The 25,402-nt window shown below is 40.5% G+C and overlaps 1 protein-coding gene across 8 annotated transcripts; it reads left to right on the plus strand.

Annotated features, from left to right (window-relative positions):
- Positions 1-713: 713 nt before the first annotated feature.
- per2 (period circadian clock 2) lies at positions 714-23,928 on the plus strand. 8 transcript variants are annotated; one of them, XM_026312971.1, is made up of 24 exons: positions 714-870; positions 5,959-6,500; positions 11,052-11,144; positions 11,343-11,497; positions 11,950-12,071; positions 12,298-12,499; positions 13,412-13,463; positions 13,957-14,099; positions 14,361-14,439; positions 14,585-14,691; positions 14,784-14,937; positions 15,114-15,228; positions 15,481-15,630; positions 15,772-15,862; positions 16,015-16,195; positions 16,639-16,763; positions 16,909-17,115; positions 17,358-17,621; positions 18,010-18,911; positions 19,277-19,393; positions 20,028-20,265; positions 20,478-20,685; positions 21,782-21,932; positions 22,380-23,928. In XM_026312971.1, exons 2-24 carry the CDS (start codon positions 6,073-6,075, stop codon positions 22,578-22,580), a joined length of 4,485 nt encoding a protein of 1,494 aa, XP_026168756.1. In that variant the 5' UTR covers positions 714-870; positions 5,959-6,072; the 3' UTR covers positions 22,581-23,928. The 8 variants fall into 8 exon arrangements, with proteins under 8 accessions (XP_026168756.1, XP_026168761.1, XP_026168760.1 ...); XM_026312976.1 differs by having other exon boundaries at positions 20,478-20,604; XM_026312975.1 differs by having other exon boundaries at positions 16,018-16,195.
- Positions 23,929-25,402: the final 1,474 nt, after the last annotated feature.

Here is a 25,402-nt window from a genome sequence, read left to right on the forward strand (position 1 = left end):
TAAATATAACCTCCTTAATAAATGTTGAGGAAAATCTGTGTATTGAATGTAAATGTGATGATCTAGGCCCATATATGTTAAATCTTCAATTTGTTTCTATCTATTTGTCAAATCTGGGCTACAGTGGGCAGGTAGGTGTCTGCGACGTGACCTCGTAAAGAAACCTAAATAATACCAACACACACCTAAACAGCATCAGTTATATATCAAAGACTCAATGCGTTTGCTGCGACCACGTCGTTGCCGCATTGCACTAACTCTAAATTAGATAACAGCCAGACTCATAGGGACCTTGTGTTATATCACATTTCCAGCAGTCAAGAAACTTTTGTGCTTACGCGAATGACGACGTACCAAACATTCACCCACATTGGCCGTACACACACTTGTATAACCGTTTAGATAACACGCAGCCGTGCTGAGCCGCGGAGAGCCAACCATCGGCATCGCTTCATTCACCGGCAGCTGCGTCGTAGTGATTTGCTCTCGCCTCGCTCACTCCGGCTGTAGCCGTGGGTTTCCACGTGAAAGCGGTGACACCCTTATGTAAACGGACTGACGGCACCGGGGACCAGTTGCAGCGCGGAGCGGCGGGTGCAGTAACCGCCCCCATCGGGTTTCGCTGCGCTGATTGGTCCAGAGGTGGAGACGGACGGCTCTTTGGACCAGAGCGCAGATCTGGAGGAGGCGCTAGGAATGAGGTCACTGCCTGAGCTGGAGATCCGGAGCAGAGTCCCGGTGTGCGGAGACCTGGACTGGAGAGAGGAGTGTGTTAGAGCAGCCTAGGACTGGCGGCACCGGTGCGCTCAGAAAAACACTCTTTATTTTCACGGACACACCAGGAACAATAGAGGATCCGCCTTTGGTCAGGTTGGTGGAGTTTGTGACTACTTGTATATGCACGAGTTATAACATAAAGAATCGTTGTATCTGTGTTTTAAAATGTGTGAGATGAAGGTAATGCCGCCGTAAAAACCTGTGATCTGATTATTAAAACACTACGTGAGCGAGAAGCGTGAAAGTTGCATAACTGTGTCAGTGCAAGGGTCAATCCCGGTCAGTAGACTACGGTAGACTCCAGCAGGGTACCGGTCCTGCCAACATGACTGCGGAGACGTGAGCTCATCACTGTGGAAAGAACATTTACGTGCCTTGGGCTGAAATTCCGCTCAGTAACTTAGATCCACGGAGTGAAAGCATCATGCAGTAACACGCACAGCACACACCGCTGCAGACCTCTTCAACCAGCGGGGCTGAAGCGTCGGGGACCATAGGTGATTTGCGTTTTACGCGCTTTCTGGTGTCAGTGTCACATGAAGAACGCCTTACATAAAGAGTCTACTGCAGCAGCACATGCCACAAGTTCACATGCACCACCGATTACAGGATCTGGGAGATGTGAGCTATGGTCTGTCGTCGAACTGCGATGCGTGAGTCAGTTGTCTTGCATAGAAAGAAAAAGTCATTGGAATGGGGCATTTTCCCTGTGTGCACCTTTTCAATGAGGCATTGCCCATTGGGAGAAGTTTATTTATTCAATGTTCTTCTATGGTTTGTGTTTGGGTTTGTGATGTTTCTCGCTAAGGTTGGAGGTAAATACACACTTTTACTCAGCTGCTATAATTATTAAGTTATGTAAGTTTGTTTCTTCAAATGTTAAGAAGTTGCAAAAAGTTTCTCAACATTTGGAAGCATGAAAATCATTTCAAAACTGATGGGAACAGATTTTCATGTAACAGCAACAACATCGAGGATTGGTGAGCTTTAAAGAAAATCATTTACATCGTAAAATGTCTCATAGAAGGAATTTTAATGAGATTATTTTCATTATGGTTTTTCATTGTTATGGTTATATTTTAACTTTTCCTAATTAAAACATAAGAACGAGTCAAGAAAAGAAGTATTTAAGCGTGTAGTTATAGGTAGTCCACCATGTAATATGTTATAAACAGGTCTGTGTGGTCCCAGACATACAGTATTCATCTTACACTTTTTGACTAAAAAGGGAGGGGAACAGAGGACTGACGCATGTAAGGCTGGGGGAGAAGCCATTCAGACTTGCTTTTCTTTTTAACAGCTGCAATGAGTAGAAGGTTTGGCACTATGCCTAGAACATTTTTCCCCTCCCACAGTGAGGAGGTGCTTGAATTTTTTTTTTTTTTTGTCTGTGCATAGCAAGGCTGACTTTTTTCAGCCTGAAGCTCTCTGTGGAGTTGTATAACTCAACTCTGGTGATCCTAGAATTTAGGACACAAATGGTAAACTACACCTTCCCTCTGTGAAGGGGCAGATCCTTCTCAGTCTGAACATTAAGGTCTCTGTACTGTTTTTAGCCACTAGGAAAAAAAATGGATACGTGGTGTAGAGAGGTGTACAGTGTATGAAGTGGAGTGTGTATCTGATCTACTGCAACTACGTAAGTTGTCTGTGAAGACAGATGTAGGTCAATGACAGACAACCAGATAGAGCAGCCTCAGTCATGTCTGTGCATGGGAGAACCCACAGCACCTATTGCCTTAAAGTTTGGATATTGTTTCTTGTTGAAAATTAACCATAATATCACAGCTCAATTGGTAATTAAACTGGAAATTAAACTGCCTCAGGTGTCATCACATGACCCAAGTGTTGCAGTCATGCTTGGGGGTAATGCATTGCCATTTACCCTGATATAACAACTGCAAATAAAACCATGTTCACTTAGGTTTTCTCTATCTGAATGCAATTTATTATTTATTTTCTCAGATTTATTAATTATTAATTTATTCACCAAGGCTGTAATAAAAGCCCAGGGAAGCCAGTCAGTGGCCTATTCATGAATATATGCTGCTAAAACTAAAAATGACTAAAAAATGAAAGTTTTACTGGCTGCAAACAATGCCTTTTACCCAATGAATGTGCAGTATTGCAACTTTAAATTGTCCATGTATTGGATCGGTCTTTAGTCAGTTGGTTTCTCATACATGTTCTGGTTAGAAAAAGTAGAAGGCAAGGATGTTTTGAGCATTTCTTCTGGTTGCAACAGGTAGCACTGATCAAAAATAGCAGCAACTTAGAAAATGGGGATAAGACAGATAAGGAATACAGCGAAATATTTTACAGGCTTTCTTTCTAATAATCCAGTAGAACTGTGTTTTGTTTGCTACATCAGTGGTTCGATATAGGAAACGGAACAAATGCAATCCAATTTTAATTTCCAACCTTGATTACAATCTCAGCTTTAATGGTTTTTAAACCATGTCTAAATGGTGTGTTCCAGCCTTTTTAACAATAAAAACGTGATTTCTTTTAAATGGTTTCTCTTAAAGTCTCATTCAGTTAGGCCAAGTGAGCAAGATGTTCCCAGCAGCCGACAACGAGCCTTTGATTGCATTAAAATGACTGAAAGGGCCCAGGTGGAGTAATATATAACCTTTAATTAAGTTTCTCCTACCTTGTTAGCCACCTCAATGTACCAATATCATTCTAGGCCTTATCTCGTTTCTAGACCTGCTACCAGTCACTCTTAAATGCATCATAACTGAAATAAATATGACATGGCCTGTGTGAATATTACTGTAAAGTAACTGTAAGGTGAAACTGCATCAAGGTCAACATGAAGTGTACATGTCAGGCTCCCTGTGTGGTAGCTCAACAATGATTGATTGGTTAGTGGGGATACAGAAAATCCATGTTATCACCTCTTCTGCCTGCTTCTCTGCAGCAGCCCACCTGGATGCAATGGATTTAGTGAATGACAATGGAAAACGGTGAAAAAAATAAAATCACAGATATTAAAGCAACCTCAGGCAATCCTTACAGCTGATACAGAGAAAGAACATTTATAGACTGTTATCAGAAACAGTAGGTGATTTACTGAAGATAGACATTGTATAAAAGTATAAAAGACTTTTAATGACTTATTTAGTGCTTTTTATTGACTGCTCTTTTTAATTAATTAATTCAAGCAGGTGAAATTTTATAGTGTGTTAAATTTCTCAGTTCTCTGCATCTGCAAGCTGTGTGCTGTAGAAACTGAGTTTGTATAATAAATCCTGTCATAAATGTTTCACTGTCGCTACAGTAAATATTTAATCACTCTTAGTGAGGGAACATCAAATAAGCTGGACCAGTTGGTCTGCCACTGCACAAATCTCTCAGGCGGTATACAGTTTAACACTTATATAAAATCCGTGCACAGCACATTGGAGACACTGCAAGCATGTAGAACTGTGGTACTTGCAGAAGTACTTGCAGAAGTACTTGCAAGGTTGAATTTGACTTTGTTTTGCAGTAAATCCACAAAGCATGCAGAGACTGCTGAACTTATTTCGTGGTTTAGCTTACCAAGCTGTAGTCAAACTATACAGCACTGGTCACTCACTTATGTTTTATTGGTTGTTGCCATATGCTGACCCAGTTCACACAGCAGCAGAGAAGGAAAAAAAAAACTAGTTTGTGGCAGTGTCAGTGATAAAGGTTTGTTCTGGGACCTGTGAGACTAGGATTTTGCTCTTTGGTCAGCCATGTCTGTCTGCAGAAGTGTTTGCTGGCTGTACAACGGTATACAAACACACTGTACACACTCACAATACCTTTCAGCAGCAGACAAACGTCATGCAACATAAAAAAATCCTTGTGCTCACTGCACTTAATGCTCAGGTGTATTAAGGAGGGCATAGAGCTGCACGTCTTCAGTCAGTGTAGGAAATAGATTCATTTCCATTGCAGGGCAGAGAAAGCATGCCAGCTACCAAGTCAGCTTATCCCTGGAAAACAGCTAGGCTGGGGTGGAGGTGGGGGTTATACTTAGAGACTATAGAGCTTACATATGAACTTAACATTGCCTGTTGCCCAGAAACAGGATTATGTGAGTGATAGGGTTTTTCTTCTCTGCTCTTAGTCTAAAGTTTGCTCATCATTTTCAGGTCAGACCAATGTTTCTATCAGAAAGTCAATACCTAATTGTACATGGATCCAGCTTGGTGAGTTCACTGCATAGGTGTCCAGGCAGAAATACAAGTGTTTCACACTGAGACAGTCTTACAAATGTTGGGTTACATTCCGTCTCCCCAGACGCAACAAGAGCTCACTTCTTTTATGACCCATGGAATTTACTATTAATAATGCATGAAGGGTCTATTTGCTGGACTAATCATCTTGATATGATTCCCTGTGTTAGTACTCATTTAGAAGAAAAGAACATGGAGCTATGTGGGCCACATTCTCATTTTGCTAATGTGACATTCATATAGGGTCATCATCTGAGCTTACACTTTCTTTCCACAAGGCAGTTTGTTTAATATGTAGTTTGCTGCATCGCTAGGCCACTGGAGGCCTTTAGGAAACAGGGCCAAGGTTGCACACTGTTGGCTAGCAACCTGTGATGGCATTCAGATAAATGCTGTCAGGTGTTTTATGTGTCCCAGGGTGGATGATCTTTTGAAAGGTTCGGAGAGCTCAGACCTGCTGTTCTTAAAGGCCACACACTGTCTGTAGCAGTGAACCTTTTCACTGTACATGAGAGAAGCACCTGCAGAGCTTTTCAGGCATCAGGGCTTAAACCGTGCTGTGAGCTCTGATCTTACAGCAGACAAAAGAAAAAAAAAAAAAGACATGTTTTTGAAAGAGAACTGGTGCAGGACTGATTTATGTCTTTCAAACATTTTAGAACAGCGCATTCTTATGTGTGTATGTGTACATGGAAATAAATGAATTCGTCCAGTTAACAGTTTATTAACCATTTTTTGGCCACTTTCAGTTCATGTCAGTATGTCTTTAAACTTTTAAACATACTTTACACAGCTGATGTTTTGGTCAATGTTCTGTTACCTGTCCTGGCAGAGTTTCACTTGAAGACTAGTTACAACCTGCAGTCACAGTATTCCATCATATGATTTTCTAATTATTATAACTGTGCATAAGTTAGAGTGTGCAGGCATTCATTCATTATTAATGAGTACATTCTCCTTCTCTCAACAGATCAATCCACTTCGTCTCCTGTTTCCCTCTGGCGACACCCTTGTGAAAATGGGGTGATTGTGTTCTTCCATCACCCAGTTAACTAACTTCAAAGTTCAGCCAGCATTTCTCCTGATGTCAGAATATTCAGACTCCAAGTCCTACCACTTCCCAGTGCTTGAGGACCAGGATGGAGCCTTAGGGGGCCGAGCATCCACCTCATCTAGCTCCATGCCAAGGGGGGCCTTGGGGTGCAGTTCCATGGCACAGCTGCATCGGATGGGTGCCTACAGCCAAGGTGGACCTGACCTGGGTCTCCCTTCAGAGGGCAGTGACAGCAGTGGCCATGACCCTACACCACACAACCATCGCAAGAACGCCCGCTCCCGATCCCTCCCTGAGGAGGATGTGGAAATGAAGAGCAGCGGGTCCAGCGGGAGTGGCAATGAGAGTCATGGCAATGACAGTCATGGCAACGAGAGCCATGGCCACGAGTCAGTGGGCAGCTCCAATGGCAACAGTAAAGACTCGGCACTACTGGAGTCATCTGAAAGCAACAAGAGGTCAGTGGAAGAATATAGCCATTAGTAGACATGTTGTTTTTCCCTCTTATTGTTACATGTAAAGAGTAGAGGGAGAAATACAGTACAGGTACAGGCATAGTACGCGGGAATCCTCCCTCTGCCAAGTAATATGTGTTTGTTCACCACTCTGTGACACTCTTCCAAGTGTTAATGCCTTTTTCAAGATAAGACTATCTAAACAGTTCCAAAACTTTGATGAGTCAGGATGCTAACTCAGCTCACCAAAGATTACTCTTTTAAATAGGAAAGGCTCACTCAGTTTATATGGCTGATAAGAAAAATATTCTGCAAGCGCAGTACTATCCTCATTGTGGACACATAGATTTTGCTGATTCAGGCATATGCATTGATTGTGATGCAGTGCCAGTACATCTATAATTTTTGAAGTTGGGAATCTACCAATAGGTCAGCAGAGAAGATAGAAATAACAAATCTAAATTGCTAAATTACTATTTGTCAACATTTAACATTTATGGATAAAATAAACCCAAAATATCCTTTAAGCTTAAGTGAGTGAAGTTAATTGCATTTTATTACAATCATATTTCCTAAACCAGATCTCATGCCAGCTCATTTTATACAAATGACTCAACCTCTGATATTTGTGATTGAATTTTGGCAGGTTGTTTTGTGTTTGGTATAAAATTCAGGTTGTTTCTTTATTTCCAACATTATGTTAAACTGGAAATATGGGTTTAATGTGGTTTGGTGGTTTCATAAACTGTAAACTATAATCAGATACCTAAGGATGCTGTGTGGTTGTTGCTCTCTGGTTGTTAATATTCATGTGGTGCCTGTGCCAGATGTTAAAGCTTAACTCAGATTTAATTTTCTATCAGTATATCTCCGGTCTATCACATCAATTTTACTTTGCTGTGCTTCAAAGAAACCTTTTTGATCCTGTTAGGCCTGATGAGGCTGCTTGTTTGAAGACAGATTGGGGCAGTAGCTCTAAAATAAACTGTACCATGAAGTGTTAAACCTGTCAGCCAGCTTTTTTGTTCCTTTACAGAGGTAAAAATTTGGTTTAGTGATAAGAAAAAACTGCAAAACCCCCCAAACCTACCAGGACATGACCACAGAATTACCAAAAATAGGTTCAGACACAATGTGCTCTGTCCAGAAGACAATGACAGTGGGATCTTGAGCAGTGGAAAAAATAAGATGACTGTCGCTCGCAATAATATTGATGTTAGCAGGGAAGCTGGCTTTATTTTCATGCCAGATGGACTGTGTCACGTTCTGCAACTGCTTGCCGTTGCCATGGCAGCATAGTGTTTGTCTGTGTTTACTGGGTGTATCTGGTGGAGTGGCGTGCTTTCGCACTGTTGGTTTCACTCAGCCCAGCCTCTCTTACCTCACTAACTCTTTTTTTTTTTTTAAATCACTCCCACTTCTTGCTTGCATATTGTATTAGACACACATCAAGTCCCTCCCTTCTCTGCTCACGGGATGTGTTTAACTTAATCTCTCACCCTGAATATCTATTTCAATCTTTTGCTTTCTCACCCCTCCCTCTCTTCAGTTGAACTTTTAACTTTTTGCACCACTGTGTGCATTTAGTGCAGAGAAATACTTGTGATGTGTTCAGAGTAGAATAGTACAAAACACTGGAAACAGAAAGTTAAAGGTGGTATAATGTTTTATTCTTTGATACAAAATCACATTCTAAACATTTATGAACAGCCATTGTTTGTTTGCTTGTCAGGTCACAGGTTTGGCAACTCTCATGTACCAGAAAGCATGTGGGAGGGAAGGGTCTGTGCTTTCATGAGACCAGAACTGAGCTCATGAGAAATGCTATATTTGGATGTCAACTTTGCTTGGTGCCAGAGACACAACAAACCCCACCATGAAGCATGCTGTTAGCAGTATCATGCAGAGGGGATGCTTCTGCACAGCAGGTCCTGGAAGGCCTACGAAAGTAGAGGCCATAATAAATACAAGAAAATACAGAGAGGTCTGTAGTAAAACCTGTTGTAGTTTGTGTAGTATTTGAAAGTTGCTGTTCTCTCAAAGCCCATAAAACCTGAAAGAACTTGATCAGTTTTAATCTGTGATACAGTGTCAGCAGAAGCTGAACATTATATTGTATGTGTGTCTTACAAACTGATAACTTGTAGAGTTACGTCCTTGGTTGTGGTTGGAAAGACTCTTTGTGAATGATGTGTCTATAATAAATTATATAAGCCAAATAAGTTATTTGTAATGACATGTATATGAAAGATCAGTCTATTAAGAAAAAACAAATTTAGTCTATTATTGCACTTAAAATGCAAATACAGAGAAACATGAGCTGCATCATGCACTATTGTGAATGCAGAATTATGCTAACTGTGCCAGATTTAATAAAGTGAAATGCATAAGGTGAAGAGTGAAACATGATGTTTTAAATACAGAAACTAACTGTTTGACCAATATAATTCAACAGTGTTTATATAGTACATAGGCTCACCAGCAAATACCTTCTCCTTTATCTAGTAGAAAATAATCTCTGCATTTCCTTTTATAATTTATTTATTCTAAATGTGTTTATAGTCATAGACTTGGTTTCTAGTCATCATACAGAATGGAAAACACAGCAGATGTTCAAGCTCACTGGAGCCTCACTTTGCCTTATTCATATGCAATTGATTCACCCTCTTAGCCCTGATTGTAAATGTAATGAGATATCTACACATACACAGTGCCTGATGAGGTAAGAGGTCAAATGTTCACTGAGGATGTCAGTGTAAAGTTTCCAGTTAATCAAGGCAACCATGTCTTGATCTTTACCTTGAGCAGAGGTACATGCTGCACAGAATGGAAGCTAAAACAGAAGCTCCTCTGCCTCTTTGAGTGCTCTCTTTTCTTAACATGCTTCCACAACCTCAAGACTTACTACGATACCTATTAGCCTAATGAACACTAATGCGCATTTAGTCTGTCTGTCTAAACCCAGATGTTTTTTTTTATAGCATTAAATACCTGATTGTGCTTGGAGATGCTATTTGTAAAGGCGTTATCTATTCTTAGACAGGTAAGCGGGTTATTCATAGTAACCTGAGTTGTAGCTTAAGTGAGTCAGTATCTCAAGACAGCTGTTAATAGTCTTAAATTAAGCTTGTTGGCTGGTGTGGTGGACTAGATTGTCACTCACCTCACTGTTGTAAGTAACAGAGTTGGGAGTTAGCAACATTATTATGCAGCTTTTATTATGAAAAAAATACTTATGTTTTAAAATAATGTCACACCTTAAAAACTCCCCATGGAAGGCCTTAATTGAATATAACCATTATTACTTATAATATGGCTGGGTTGTGTCCCAATGTGTTCCTTAACCTATACTCTAACCAATAAACAGTTTGTATCTGTTAGTATGCAATACTGTATTTACATTGCTTAGATCTATTTTTTCACAGTGCATTGTACTATAGCACAATAGTATACAGCAACAGGGTGCTCTAACATGTAGTAAAACTGACATATGTGAATACAATTATTTTTGCCCGCTGCATACTTCAAACTTTAATTTGAAACTCAGTTATTGATGTAGTATAGAAGTGAGGCATAGCTTTCATTTTATCACCTTAAAATCTCCATCATGAGAAATGTCTGTTAAACCTGTAATTACTCAAAGCCAACTTGTCCCAGTACTTCACCTTGAGCACAGAAATATCTTGAATTACTGTGACAGATTCTTTTTAAGTCTTATACTAATACATGTTCATTCTGTCCAACCTATAAGCAGCTGTTGCCTTCTTGAGTACTGTGGGTTATACTTACATACACTGCTTTGGTCTGGAGAAGCTATTCATAAAGGTGTTTTCTATTCTTAGCCAGGTGAGCGGATTATACATGAGTTGTGGTGAGTCAGTGTCTCTGAAGGCTGTCAGTTAGTGTATTAATACAGCGTTAAGCTTGTAGGTTAATACAGTGGTTCACACAAACATACACAAACTTTACAGCTGCATGAATGCCTTCCACATGAGTTTTCACTACATGATACGTCCTTATTTTAAGAAGGATCTAGCAGACTGACAGATGTAGAAAAAGACAAGACATATTGAAACCAGTACATGTAAATTTTGTTCTGGTTACATCCTAGTTCTTACTGTGTCTGTGTTGTTCTGCTGTGCATCCTCCGAGCAACAGGCAAACGTAAGGAGGTGAAAGTGACCTCAGACCTGTAGTGTGGTTTGTTTTGTATCTTAGCTATTTAATGACAGGCAAAGCTCCATGCAAACTGTTTCTTATCCCCACAAAGGTAGGACTTGATTAACTTGGGCGCCTTAGCAATGGCAGGTGTCTCCGGTCAGTGAGCAGTGTGATTGTGTAAAATTAGTGCTTCAGGAAGTTATGGCAACATTTTGTACCTGCCAGTATTGATGTATTTTTGTTAAATTTCATTTTGACAGAGTTCAAATGAGGCTGACTAAACTGGAATCAGTTGTGTCTCTCCCTCTCTCTTTGAGTGTCCCTCTGAGATCATTTACATTTTTTTTTTCTCTGTTTTGTTACAAAATGTTCAATTCTTCTTCTCTCTCACAGCTCGAAGTCCCACAGTCCATCCCCTCCCAGCAGCTCAAATGCCTTCAGTCTGCTGAGCTCAGAACAGGACAACCCTTCAACCAGTGGCTGCAGGTCAGTGCAGTGACCAACACTTAAACAGCGTCGGTCCAAAGGGACGGACTAGTTGGGTACCTCACAGGACAAGGGTCACATTCTTAGTTTACCATAAATCATGTATGCAAAATGGTACATTATAAGTTATTTTAGGGGACTATTATTGCAGTGTCTGACTTTCCATTGTGCACTTTTATGTCATTGTGCAAATTGTAGTAGTCAAGAGTCTGCCAAAGCCAAGACACAGAAGGAGGTGATCAAAACCCTGAAAGAGCTGAAGCTTCACCTGCCTGCTGAGAAGAGACACAATAATAAGTCCACCACACTGAACACCCTCAAGTACGCCCTGCGCTGTGTCAAACAGGTGGAAGGTAAAGCTCTCTGCATCTCTATGAGTCACTTGACATTCACTCCATGAGTAAATTAATTGACGTAACAGTTATGTTAGCTGAAGGTCTCATTGACTAAAGTTGAACCAATAAAAGCAAAGAAGATTTAATTTGAGCAGGACGGAACATTTCTGTTGGCAGTTCTGATGGTTGGTAAATGCTAAGAAGTACTCTCTCTAAATGTTCACAGATGGAAATGGGTGGGTAGAAGTAAAACTGCACAATCTTCAGTGTGGTTGTTACAGAACATGATGCACTCTCAGCATTGAGACATTTTTCATCATTGCAAATATCTGTAACATCAGTATAAGTAGTGAAGGATAGTATCTTAGTGTTTTTTAAATAAAAATGCTACTTTCCATATACAATCATTTTAGTACTTTGTGTTCTGTTTTGCTCAGACTCTGATGATACTACTGTATCTGTTTTTACAGCCAATGAGGAGTATTACCAGCTGCTGAGGATCAATGACAGTCAGCCTTCAGGTCTTGATGTCTCTTCTTACACAATAGAAGAAATAGACAACATTACTTCCGAGTACACCCTTAAAAACAACGTGAGTAATTGTAATGTATTCAAAGTATTTCTGATATTTCAATCTCTTTAGTTACATAAATTGATAAATGATTTCATGTGAACAAATCTCAGTGAATAAGCTCCTGTTCTCAAACATGCTCTGTGAAGTGTTTATCAGGTTTGGTTGATCAATGAAGGTTTTGAGTAAAAATGATTTATTGTTTTGTGGCAACTATGTTAAAGTTTGAATTTTGTGTCTTCAACAGGACATTTTTGCAGTAGCAGTGTCTCTCATCACTGGAAGAATAGTCTACATTTCAGATCAGGCTGCCTCCATCCTGAACTGCAAAAGAGATGTGTTCAATAACGCCAAGTTTGTGGAGTTCCTGACGCCGCAGGATGTTAGTGTGTTCTACAGCTTCACAACGCCTTACCGCCTGCCCTCCTGGAGCATGTGCACTGGAACAGGTACAGCATCTACCCTACACATACAACATCAGGCATCTGCTTGAGTGCATTATTTAATTTTTGGTAAACGTCTTTAGAGCCTCAATTAACATTAGGAAAAAAGAAAAAAAGACCAAAAATTAGAACATCTGGATGAGTATAAGAAAGAATCTTTCTTCACAATAGACAGAAATAGCAATTAGGAAGCAAAATGGCAAAAGAGACGACATCACACAACTTCTAGATAATGTCAAGCATTTGTAACACCTGCACCACATAAACCTTTAAATACAGAGAGATGAATAAATGTGATAAATCATCACTTCAAGTGATTTACATACATAAGAATGTTTATAGAAGATGCAGAAATGATTGTTTCATTGAATAGTACTTTGGAAGTTTACCTGCCAATAAGTTGGTAAAGCACAGCCTGTTATTAATGTGGTGCATTAAGTGCAAGCCGACCTTGTCCAATCATACGGCAGGTGATTTTTCTCCTTTTAACTAAACTGGGAAAATAGACAGAGCTGTCTCAGACACTAAAGTAAAACTAGAAAGGTGTAATGAGTAACTAAACAAGAAAGCTGTTCAGTCCAAGCTATTAATTTACTGAAGTCTTTTCTTTATATCACACCCAGAGCTGCAAGAACATTTTCATAGCTTTATCTATGCAAGGGTCAGTACCATTCTGCACTATATGTGTTGTGATTTGTCCTCCATATGCCTGGAACTATTTTGGCCAGCAGACCAAATTACAGACTCTCAACTCTATTTAAATTCATTGCATTTTAGGGCAAAGTTGTGCTTCGAAGTGATGTTTTTTTAAAGAATCAAACAAAGCTTGATCACCTACAGGAGCCAGGACTCTGAGTAACATCTGGCAGGACTGTGTTGCTTTTAAATTTAAACATCTCTTTTTCCCCCTTTTTTCAGAGTCGTCCCCGCCTGACTGCATGCAGGAGAAATCTTTTTTCTGTCGTATCAGGTGTGTGGGTGGGTGGGTGTTGAGCCACAGTGTCGGGCCATCTGCTGCTCGTTCCTGTTTATAGTTTTAATTCATACTTTTATTCAACTCTGGTGCTTTCCAATGAGTTCATGACATCATAAGCGTGTAAACTGTAATCAGATGCTGGTGTTTTACATACAGGCCCAAAGACACACACATGTTCAAAACACTTACATTTGTTAGGATTCTCCACTGACTTCTGATTCATTAGAAACCATAAGTCTAAATCTAATTCAGATCTTAGCAGTCACCTGATGAATACATGACTCATCTTTGCAAAAATGTAATCACACCTGAGGAAGAACTTAAGACAAAGCCATTCTGTCACTCTTGTTATTTGTACATAGATATGGATAGAAAACTGGCTACATAGTGCCCCCATGTGTTCACAATCTTGAAATAATCAACTCATGTATTTGTGATTTAACTATTCGTTTGGTTTGATTTAAGTCTTCTTCTAACAAATTTCCAGTGGTGGTAAAGAGTGTGAGGGTGACCTGCAGTACTATCCGTTTCGCATGACCCCGTACCTGATGAAGGTCCAAGACACAGTGCATGCTGAAGACCAGTTCTGCTGCCTTCTCCTGGCTGAGAGAGTTCATTCTGGTTATGATGGTAAGTGCATGCTGACTGCAGGTTTGGGAAGTTAGAACTCAGACTTAAATCACAGTAAACTGAGTTCTTTTAGATTGTATGACTGCCTATTTATTGAACTGCTTAACTGCTTGAACAGTACAATATTCTGTGCAAGTAAGGAAAAGCTTTTACACTCCTGGTAATGACTCATGACATTTGAAACATGGCCTCATAAACCAGTTCCAGTTATTTCTGGGACAACATATAACTAATTCATACATTTTTTTCTCTTCATTAAAGCACCCAGAATTCCAACAGACAAGCGTGTCTTCACCACCACACACACACCAAGTTGTGTGTTCCAGGATGTAGATGAGAGGTAAACCACATTAGGAACCTTAGTTACTACTAAAAACAATATTAGAACAATATTTGCAGAGGGATTACTGAACTATAAAGGGATAAGACAATGTGTGCTGTTGCTCCCTGATTAGCAGAGATAATGTGTGTTTTGTGTGTTTCAGGGCAGTTCCTCTTCTTGGGTACCTCCCCCAGGATCTGATTGGCACACCAGTCCTCCTCCACCTGCATCCCAATGACCGACCGATCATGCTGGCCATTCACAGAAAGAGTGAGTCTATAGGATTAAATAGCCAGTGTAAGAAATTTAATCTGTATACATGTGTTTATGATCTCACAATATATATATTTTTTCCTCTGCAGTTCTTCAATACGCAGGGCAACCATTTGACCACTCGTCCATCCGGTTCTGTGCACGGAACGGAGAATACATCATCCTGGACACCAGTTGGTCCAGTTTCGTCAACCCCTGGAGCCGCAAGGTCTCCTTTGTCATTGGGAGACATAAAGTCCGCATGTGAATATAAATTCTTACTCTTACTTCTACTTATTCTTGTAATACTCAAGTAGATGAAGATCACTGTTTGAATAGATTCAATTTGTATAATTTGTCAAGTATTTTGTAGAGACAAGGTTTTAAACCAAAGTTCAACGCCATGTATCTTGATCATCTTATCTTTCATATTCTTTCAGGGGTCCTGTGAATGAAGATGTTTTCGTGGCCCCGGTTTCTCCTGTGCGTGAGATGAAGACCATGGACTCAGACATTCAGGAGATTACAGAGCAGATCCATCGGCTACTGCTGCAGGTGAGAGAGAATAAGAAATGAAAGAAATGTTTAAAACATGCAGAAAAACATACATTATTTAAGCTAAAAATCAAAGTAGCTAGTAGAAATGCAATGAATCAAAGAAGAAATACAAGTGCTTCTTTCTAGAGTTAAGGGATTAGGGCAGCATTTTATTACCATATGGGTTGCTGTATCATTTTCTACCCTGCAACTCTCTCTTTCTCTGTCTTTCATTTTGTAATCTCCTTCCTTCTCTTTATATGTGATTAGCCGGTTCATAACAGTGGATCCAGTGGCTACAGCAGTCTGAACAGCAATGACCACCTTCTGGGCATGACCTCCTCTAATGAGAGCCTGAACAACAGCAGTGTGAGCAGGATGCAACAAGAGGAGGAGGAAGTGAACAGCAAAGCCAGACCTGTGAGTAAAACGAACTGTCAAGAAGGATATTATATAAGTTACGAATACACAAAGCATACCATATTTAAATCAGATTTAGCCATGTGGAGTCTTGTTCAACGCAAGTTATACTGACTCATGAATCTTGTGTTTCTTTTTCAGAGAACATTTCAGGAAATCTGCAAAGGGATTCACCTTCAGAAGAGCCAGGAGCAGCAGACAACAAAACCAGACAACAAGAAGAGCAATGGCAGTAAGTCTTGCTGATAGATTTCTGCTTATTTGTGTGTAAAAAGTGAAAGTGTGAAAAAGCCAGAGATGTGAGAAAGTGTTTTTTTTCACCTGTTGTGAGTTGACCACATTCAGCATTTGACCCCTAATTCCTAATTCCTGGCTTCTCTCCAGCAGAGTCTGTACAGAAGAGCCCAGTGGTGGTGCGACCCAAAGACTCAGCTGCTCCTTTCAGCTGGAGGGAGACTGGGCCTGCTATGGAGGAGAGTAGGGCCTCTATCCAGGAGGAACTGGCCCTTAATGACCAGACCGTTTATTCCTACCAGCAGATCAGCTGTCTGGACAGCGTCATCAGGTACAAAGACAAGGACACGAACTCAGAGCATGATAACCATAGTTAAAAAAATATGCCATTTTACCTTTATGTTGAGATATGTTGTTCTTTTTCTACATAAGAGGCCATCTGTGCCTGTCTTGTACACTAGAATACCCCCTCAGTTACCCATTTTACACTTACAGTTACAGTCAGTCAGTATAGTACAGATGGATTTTCTGTTGGGTCTTCTATTTGCAGTACAAATTTCATTACAGTTGCAACTTTATGTTATCAATAAATCTTATTTTTAATAGATCAACTACTTTTTGGTCTAAAATACATCAGATAATAATAATAATAACAACTTACAACTTTATGAAAATTAGAAATGTGTTTGTTTGGAATGTTTCCTATTGCTCCAGATAACTAGTTGATTTTACTTCATGGGAAAAAAAAGCTCATCTGTGTGTTGATTCATGTAGGTACTTGGAGAGCTGTAATGTTCCTATCACCATGAAGAGGAAATGCCAGTCTTTCTCTAACACCACATCCTCTAATTCAGATGAAGATAAACAGAGAGGCTCCAACAGCATGGAGGTTTCAGAGGGTATGTTTTACTGAATCATATCGCAATAGGAAAGCATTTAATGCCACCTCATCATTCGAGGCTTTCACATGCTTTAACACTTTCTCTTAGGCTCTCAAATGCCTATTGCTTATTAATATCTTTTGCTCTCTATTCTCTTTGGCAGAACCAGCGTTGTTGAAGGATCAGACTGGTCTCTCCACTTTGGATGATCAGAAAAAAAAGTCCAGTGACACAACCACAGCGGTAGTGGGCACTTCGCTGCCCCTACCAGTACCTAACAAACCAGAAAGTGTGGTATCCATAACCAGCCAATGCAGCTACAGTAGCACCATAGTGCATGTTGGGGACAAGAAACCTCAACCAGAGTCAGGTACACTGCTGTGATAAAGTGTTTTCCTTTAACTGGCTTTTCATATGTTAGACTACAAAGGTATCAGATCTTCAGACAAAAAAGGAACTAAAGTAAAATACTGCTTAGCTTATCATTTTAAGTTTTAATCGTCAGCTCAGACACAGTGGCAGGTTTTTATACTTGTTGTGCTTTTCATCCCTTTCTCTACTGTTGCTGATATTTAACATTGCAAACTTGTTTCTCTGCTGTCACCCATGCAGAGATCATTGAGGATGCAGCAGGTGGAGGAGAAACAGCAGAATCCAGCCAAAACCCTGGTGCTCCTTCTTGTGCTGTTTCACCTCCCAGTCAGGAGAGGGAGTCCTACAAGAAACTGGGGTTGACCAAACAGGTTTTGGCAGCCCATACCCAGAAGGAGGAGCAGGCCTTTCTTTGTCGCTTCAAAGAGCTTCGTGGACTCGCAGAACTCAAAGCAAACTGTTCTCAGCACCTGGCGCGCCAGAAAGAACAGATCACCAGTGATGGTACCACTGACATCCAATAAAAATGACAATTCTTCACTATGGCCATCATGATTTGGAATTTATCACTTCAGTCTATGTTAATAACTCTTGACTCATCAAGTTAATTTGTAAAATTTTGGAATGGGGCAGAGTCACTAAAAAGAGGATTAATTAAGATTATTAATGATTAAGATAGCACTCACACATACCAGTTCCCTGGTTTGCATATTTACTACATAGACAGTTTTCCACCTATGTCCACCATTGAAAATGATGGACATAAATACAAAAATAACACTCAATTTTCAATAAAGTGAATTATCCATATACTGTCATTGCTGAATTATACTGAAATTCAACAACAGTAAAATTACTGAACAAAGTTTGTCTTTACGTCTTGATCCTCTAGCTGTACCCGTTGCTCGCAAGCAAGGCGGACCAGGAGCAGAGCCCGTCACACGCCGAGGCACGAGAAATAAGAAGATCAAGTCAAAGCGAGCAAAGCAGATTGCGTCCTCAGACAGCACAGTGTCCCATCACAGGCAACAACAGCCGCGGCCTCCTCTTCTAAACCATGGCCTTAACCCAACCTCTTGGTCTCCCTCTGACACTTCCCAGTCCGCTTTTCCAGTAACTTACCCAACCATAATGCCAGGTTACCCCCTACAGATTTACCCCAGAGGTAATTCCATAGCACCCAACACGGATGCCACTTTAACAAACTTTGGGGACAACCAGGCAGCTCATAGCCCTGCCTGCCCCCCATCCATCCACGCTACTCCCTACACCACCCCAATGGTCACCCCTGTTGTGGCTCTTGTGCTGCCCAACTACATGTACCCACCAATGGCCCTGGGGCCTCAACCACCACAACCAGTGTACCAGGCAGAGACTGGGGGATTCCCCACCCAAGCACAGCCTTTTGGTCCAGCTGTCTTTCCAGGCCAGAGCACCTTCACAGCTCTACCTTCCTTTAGCGTTCAAAATCATTTCAACTCTCAGAACCACTTTGCCTCTCAAACAGGCTACCTGACTCCATCATTCTGCTTCCCTTCATCCTCTGAAACCCCAAAGCCTCCCATGGAGGGTCAGTCTCGCTCCTCAACACCACAGTCCGGAGGCGCTGGAGGTCAAGCGTCCCCACCCTTGTTCCATTCTCGTTGCAGCTCACCCCTTAACCTGCTGGAGCTGGAGCTGTCTGTGGACAGGCAAGACAGCACAACACTCTCAGTTGGAGGACAAGGGAATAATACGGCTGAAAGGGAGAGAGGAGCAAGTGGCAACCAGGCCAAGGAGAGGGAGTTGAAGCAGGTAAATTAGGAAATACCTTTTTTTGTTTGTTTCGTTCCTTCTTCTTCCTTGCTTTTCCTCCACAAGTCTCCCAGGTGCCTCTGATTTATATTCTTCACCTGTGACCTTCTTAAATGTCAGGATAAAATGTCAGTGCCTCTCTGAACAGAGGCAGGCTGTGACACGGTTCCCAGAGACACTCGATCATATGTGTCTCAACCTTGTAGGATATAATGCCATCGACAGTGATTCCTCCATATTATTCACAGTGTTATAGTGCCGCAGTTTTTCTCTTATTGTATTGCAATACCATGTGTAAAGTCAGTCCAGACTGATGAAATGGCCGGGGTGTTAACACTTGATATTATTATCCTTAAACCCTTTAGCCATCTCTCAGTTTCCTTGGTCCACCTGGACCCTTGTATTGCGAGGACACGTCCTGTGTCTGTGAGCATTTGTCTTGGGAAAAAGTGTGCTCTAGGCTGAGGGCTTACAGCAAAGAGGTAGGCGAATCATCAGCAAACCTCTACACCTCTCCAATTCCATTACTTCCCTGTTCCATATGTCACTTATATCAGTTTCTTTTTGTTCTTTTCATGACTTATGATTTGCATATTGTTCACTCTATCCAGTAAATTGTGTTGCATAGAGTGACTTTGATTTTCAAGCATGAGCCTGAGAAACTTCAAACAACATAATATGAACTTAAAAATACTATAAGTGATGTATTGAGTTAGAAATGTCTACCAGGTTAATCCAAAACCTCAATACAATACAGAGTTCTACTGTGTGTATGAGTATGCACACAGGCAAACACTCTTTGATTTTCCATTAAGGCCCCTAAAGAGTTAAAACAATAATATTAACAGTGGGAACCTCTTTTCGTGTCACTGGGGACATGTTATTGTTTTCTCTTTATTGTTCTGTGCTGAGATGTGAATAAGAATGAAAACGTTGTTTGCAACTATCTTCTGTTAACCATGAATGCAGGTAATTTGGAGATAACTAATGATTCTGTATCTGTCTGTAATATAAAGATGCAACTGATGGAAGACGTACTGCAGTATGTTGACCATCACTATGAAGTCAAGCCCTTCTTTAATTGTATTGCTTTTGTTTGTTTGTTTGTTTTTACAGGCATGTTCAGGTGGTGACGGGAACAACAGTGATGCCAATTCCTCATCCAGTGACATGTTGGACATCATTCTCCATGAGGACTCTTACTCAGGCACTGGCTCAGCCACCTCAGGGTCCATGGGCTCAGGGTCCAATGGCTGTACAACTTCAGCGAGCGGCACGTCCAACAGTGGGACATCTAAGAGCAGGACATCAGCCAGTGATGCCTCAGCTAGTGGGACCTTTGGGAGTGGAACAGGTCTAGAATTAAGTTTCAACATCTTGTGGACAGCATGAGATATAATTAACAATGCACATACACATGAGTAAAAGAGTATTAATTTGTAAATAAACAATGTTGAGGTGTGGCATCTGATGACAAATCATACCTGATATGTTTGTCTTATAATTTTAGAATCTTTTCTTTTAGAATTTCTTTGTTTTTTAATGACCTGGTCTTTTTTTTCTCAGGAAGCAACAACAGTAGTAAATACTTTGGCAGCGTGGACTCGTCGCAGAATAGCCAGAAGGTCAAAGGTCACTTGAGCAGCAGCGAGGGAAGACACAAGGAGATGGAACAGAGCGAGCACTTCATCAAGTATGTACTGCAGGACCCGCAGTGGCTGCTCATGGCCAACACAGATCACAAGGTCATGATGACCTATCAGCTGCCCTCACGGTGAGTAGGACAGGGACGAAACCAGTCAGGAGTAGGATAGTGGCCCCGTAGACACTAATGTTTGATGGTTTTATCAACATTCTGATTACGGAAGGGTGAGAGCGAACATGAGTTCAGGAAAACTGCAATCCGTTCCTCAAAGTTGACTAGTTCTCTTTATAGATGTTGGAGGATGTGTGTGCAGCTGGGAGGCAGAAAACACATAGGTACACACACTGTAGGTGTCATGACCTTATGCTTTCTTTCTTGATTTTCCAGAGCAAAAGACACACTGAAACTCCCAATTCTCTATAATTTACTGCACAGTTGAACAAATCAGTGATAATCAAGCCCATTTGTTAAATAGGTCACAAACATATCCCCAGTATGTAGACCTAGAGTAAGTGACTGAATCCATGCATCAGCTTTATGCAGCATACTGTAAAACATCTCATCCTCAGTTCCTCTAACCCACTTTTTACAGTGTCTGCACCTATGAATGAATCACTCAGCAGGTCCTGCTGCTGGGCACAGACTCAGTGCCAAAGGTATCAGGAGGTGCCATGGCCTAAGTGTGTTTTAGATGACAGTCAACATCTTATATTGGAAACTTGACCAAGCCACTAGGGAGAGCACAAAGATGTAAAACAACTACAAATACCACAGCAAGAGTTCTGTGTCACCCACAAGCTGTCCATGTCTGTCCCCTGGCTGCACACATATAAAAATGTTTTCACTAGGAAACCAGTCCGTGTGTTGCAGGGCATTTGATAATAGTGCTCTTACTTTGTTGGCACTTGTTTTCTTTACTTTTGCTTTGCTGTCATGTGGCATCACCATGAAATACAGCAATATTTTAACCACTAGGTGGCACCATTTGACTGACATTTACTGAGACTGCAGGCAGATGACGGTTATCAGGACAGTAGGATTCCTTACTACTGTAAGAAGTTGCAGGGACAAACTCTTTTGCTAGATCTGATTGCTAACTTTAAATTGAGAGTTCGTCATTCAACCCACTTATCTGCAAACCTAGCTCTCATAATGGTTTGTCATAAATGACTATTGGGTAGTGTACTGAATGTGGTTGTGTTTCTGTGTTCGTTTGTATCTGCAGTGACATCCAGACAGTGCTCAGAGAGGACAGAGAGAAGCTGAGGCTGCTGCAGAAGAGCCAGCCACGATTCTCTGAGGAGCAGAAGAAGGAGCTGATTGAGGTCCACCCCTGGATTAAGAAAGGAGGTCTGCCAAAGGCCATAGATATTAAGGTAGAATAAGAATTTAAAATCTGTTTATTTCCATGCAGCTGAATGGTGGAAGTTTGTGTATTTGGAAAATCCTACTGCCTAAAAATGTTAAACTCTTTGTGTTGCTAGATATGTAGGTTTTAGGAAGATGGTTTTACATGCTCTGTTTAATTTTCAGGAAAGATGTTTTCTACATATATGGATGCATCTGTCGAAAACATTACATTAGATTATATCTAACTGATATTTTCGATTGTGCCACTTATGAATTCTACGGATTTTTAAAGCCTTCCTAAAAATATGAACTTTGTTTATTGATAGACAAATATTTATCGTTGATGTGTTTTGAGAATAACTGGATATGCACGTTTGCTTTGTCATCTTGTTCTTGGGATGTTTCTTTAAAATGATAACAAAAATTAACAATGCACCCATCGTGTCTGTCTTGTTTACACGTCTGTTTTCTAGGTATGCTCCTGCTGTGACAGCTCCTCAGAGGCAGCAGTAGCAGAAGCCACAACAGCAGTGGAGGATCAGCCAGACCTTGACATCAGTGAGGCAGAGGATGTGGTCAGCTGCCAGAAAACATCCAGAGAAGAGCTTTCAAACACTGTTGTCATCTCCAGCCATGGCTCCCCTCCAAGCTCCGCCACAGACACAAGGGGCTAGACAATAAACTGCTCAAAATTTTCAGACTGACAATCATTACCCATCAGCCTCTTGTTCTGCGTCTCTGTGGACAGCAACTTTTGAGGAGGCAGTTCTTACACAGTCCCTTTTGCTCTTCATACAGAATTCTTCATTGCTGTCTCCGTCTTGCTGTCTTATGACTTGTATCTATTTAGATGCCAAGGGGACAATGGTGCAAACAGTCAAGACTATAGAATGTGAATATACGTATTGCATCTTAAATGACATTTTATTTTATTTTAATATAAGATGCACCACGCACGATTTTTTGTGCGACTGCTGGGTTTTACGACTACCTATGTTTATTCATTAGCAATCGGGGGAAGCATTTTTGCACTAATTTGAACCTGCAGATCCAAATACAGGATATATTAATATGTGCTCCTACACCAGACTGTAGGGTAGAGGTCAAACAGATATCATCCAACTGAAGGCAGCTTTATTCCCACACCAGGGTGTGGCACTGTGGGTTTTATGAGATTAATTTCAGTATGTTGTGACATAATTTCCTCCATTGAACCAACACTGATATGTCAGCATGTGGTGAGAACATGTAGATTTTGTAACCTAGTGTCAGTCACTCCCGTAATGCTTGCCCCTCAGACAAAATAAGTGCACAAATGCACTTTGTGGGCTGCATTAGAAGAAGAGGAAAAGTCTGAGTTAAACTCTAGTACATCTGCCCTGTTCACATCTGGTCTATAAAGTCAGTGGGAGAAAATTAAAAAGTGAAAAACAAACTTGCTATATAAGGCAGTAAAAAATTATAAAATCACAATTGCAAAGATACTCATTTACAGATAAAAGTCTACATTCAAAATGTTTGCAAAGCTAAAAATATAGAGTATTATCTGCATGTGCACCATGTGCAGAAAGGCCTATTTCAGGATGATAAACTGGGTTGTTTATTGGGTTATTTTTATGATTGCATTAACATGTAAGCAGCAAACTGTAGCTGGTCAATGCCAAGATGTTTATTTCCCATTTCATAGATTCTTAGGCTGACTAATTTATAACAATGTATGTGTCACATTTGATATACTAAGTGTAAATTATTAAGTAGCTGCTTTGCTGATCCCCAGGACCAATGGAGGTGGTGAAAACATTTGAGGACAATCATGTGCAACACATTCTGTGGGCTATGTGTACTTTCAATATCCTGTTATATGATTTCTGAGAATTTCCTAATGCAACATTAAGTAAATTCTGTTGGCTTTTATGATGCCTTTTATTTAAAAAAGCAATTTAACACATTTCATTGCTTGTGCAGTGCTTATATATATGTATATATATTTTTACATACAATAAATGTTTCTGTACAAACGGTTTTATGTGTTTTGACAAATCCAGCTTTAAAAGCAAGCAGGACCATGATAGATTAATGTTTACTGTAAATACTGATACTTGAAAGTGTGAGTGATGTAATCCACATTAGGACAGCTCCCACCATGGCCTGGACAATACCAGAGTGGTCTACTGTTTATGGTGGGTGATAAATATAAATTTAGTATAATATTGATGCCTTCCCTAGAATGAAAGTGTGCCACATAACACTTGAAATGGTCTGATGTTGCCCCTCATAAATATGGAGGAGAACATCAGGGCTTCCTGTGGAAGCCACAAAGCTCATTACCTTTCAGAACAAAGGTGTGGTCAGTTCAGAAGTCAGATTTTAGGGTTATTGCACGGGCGTAAAAGCAGCTCAGACAGATGTCAAGTTAGTGTTTGGAGAGCTTTACTTCGCTTTGAACCATATAGTGAAATTGGAGAGGAAACTGCTTTTTCTGGGTGACGAACATTTCTTCGTTTTTTGTCAACGACACTTCTTTTATTTTGTTTTATTTCATTTTATTTTCTTGTCTCATTTTCATGAATATAATGTTAAATAATGTTTATTAAATTTTCTCAGAATAAAATATTGCCTAATTGACAGTGTTGTAAAATGTCTGCACAAACCTTTCTAACATACAGTCCTTATTTGGCGCTTGACAACTATCCAGTCCAAAAGCAGCGTTTGTTAGTTGAAAAGGGGCAAATATCAGGTTGATTTAAGATGGAGCTGTTAACGGGCAGTGTAAACGACCTTGTTGCCCATTTGCAGCAGATCGTGTGCATACGGGGAGAATGGAGCAGTTGATTTAGAGCTGGTTGGCTCAAGAAAGCAAGTGCTTAGTAATGCTCATGCTGTTTTCCTAAAGTCAAACAGTGAAGCCTCAGGGGAGGGAAGCGAAGTGAAATCTTCTTAATTTTATTTTGAAATGTTTTCATCCGCCCACCAGCAAATCAGGATACAAAAGCCGCTATAATACATTCTTCAATTATTTAAAAAAAAAATTACCTACCCCATACAAATGCATGTCTGCTCGACTACTGAAGCAATAGCTGAGCTGTAGCCTGCAGTCTTATCTGGAGACAATCAGGTCGATGTAGTACTGGCTCAGCAGGTTTGATCAAAGTAACACCCCCCCCCCCCCCCCCCCCACACACACACACACACACACACACTATTCGCACCTTCATACTTACTCGGTCCAAGTTGAGGTCTACGTGCGAAAATTTACAATTCGCCCTCCCGCTGTGGTCATTTGCACCTCTGGAGATGTCGTCAGCACAGAGACACGACTGGGCAGCCTGTAGTTCATCATCCTAACATCTTTCTTTTTGTTTTTCTTTAATACAACTACAAACGTTCTTGGAAACTATTAAAACTGCACTATATATATATATACATATGCAGTGAAGTAAAAAGTACATTCCTCTCTTACATGTCATAAAGCAGAATAAAACTGAAGTAGCCTAAA

Source organism: Mastacembelus armatus, chromosome 17 (genome assembly GCF_900324485.2).
Source record: "Mastacembelus armatus chromosome 17, fMasArm1.2, whole genome shotgun sequence".
NCBI lineage: Eukaryota > Metazoa > Chordata > Actinopteri > Synbranchiformes > Mastacembelidae > Mastacembelus > Mastacembelus armatus.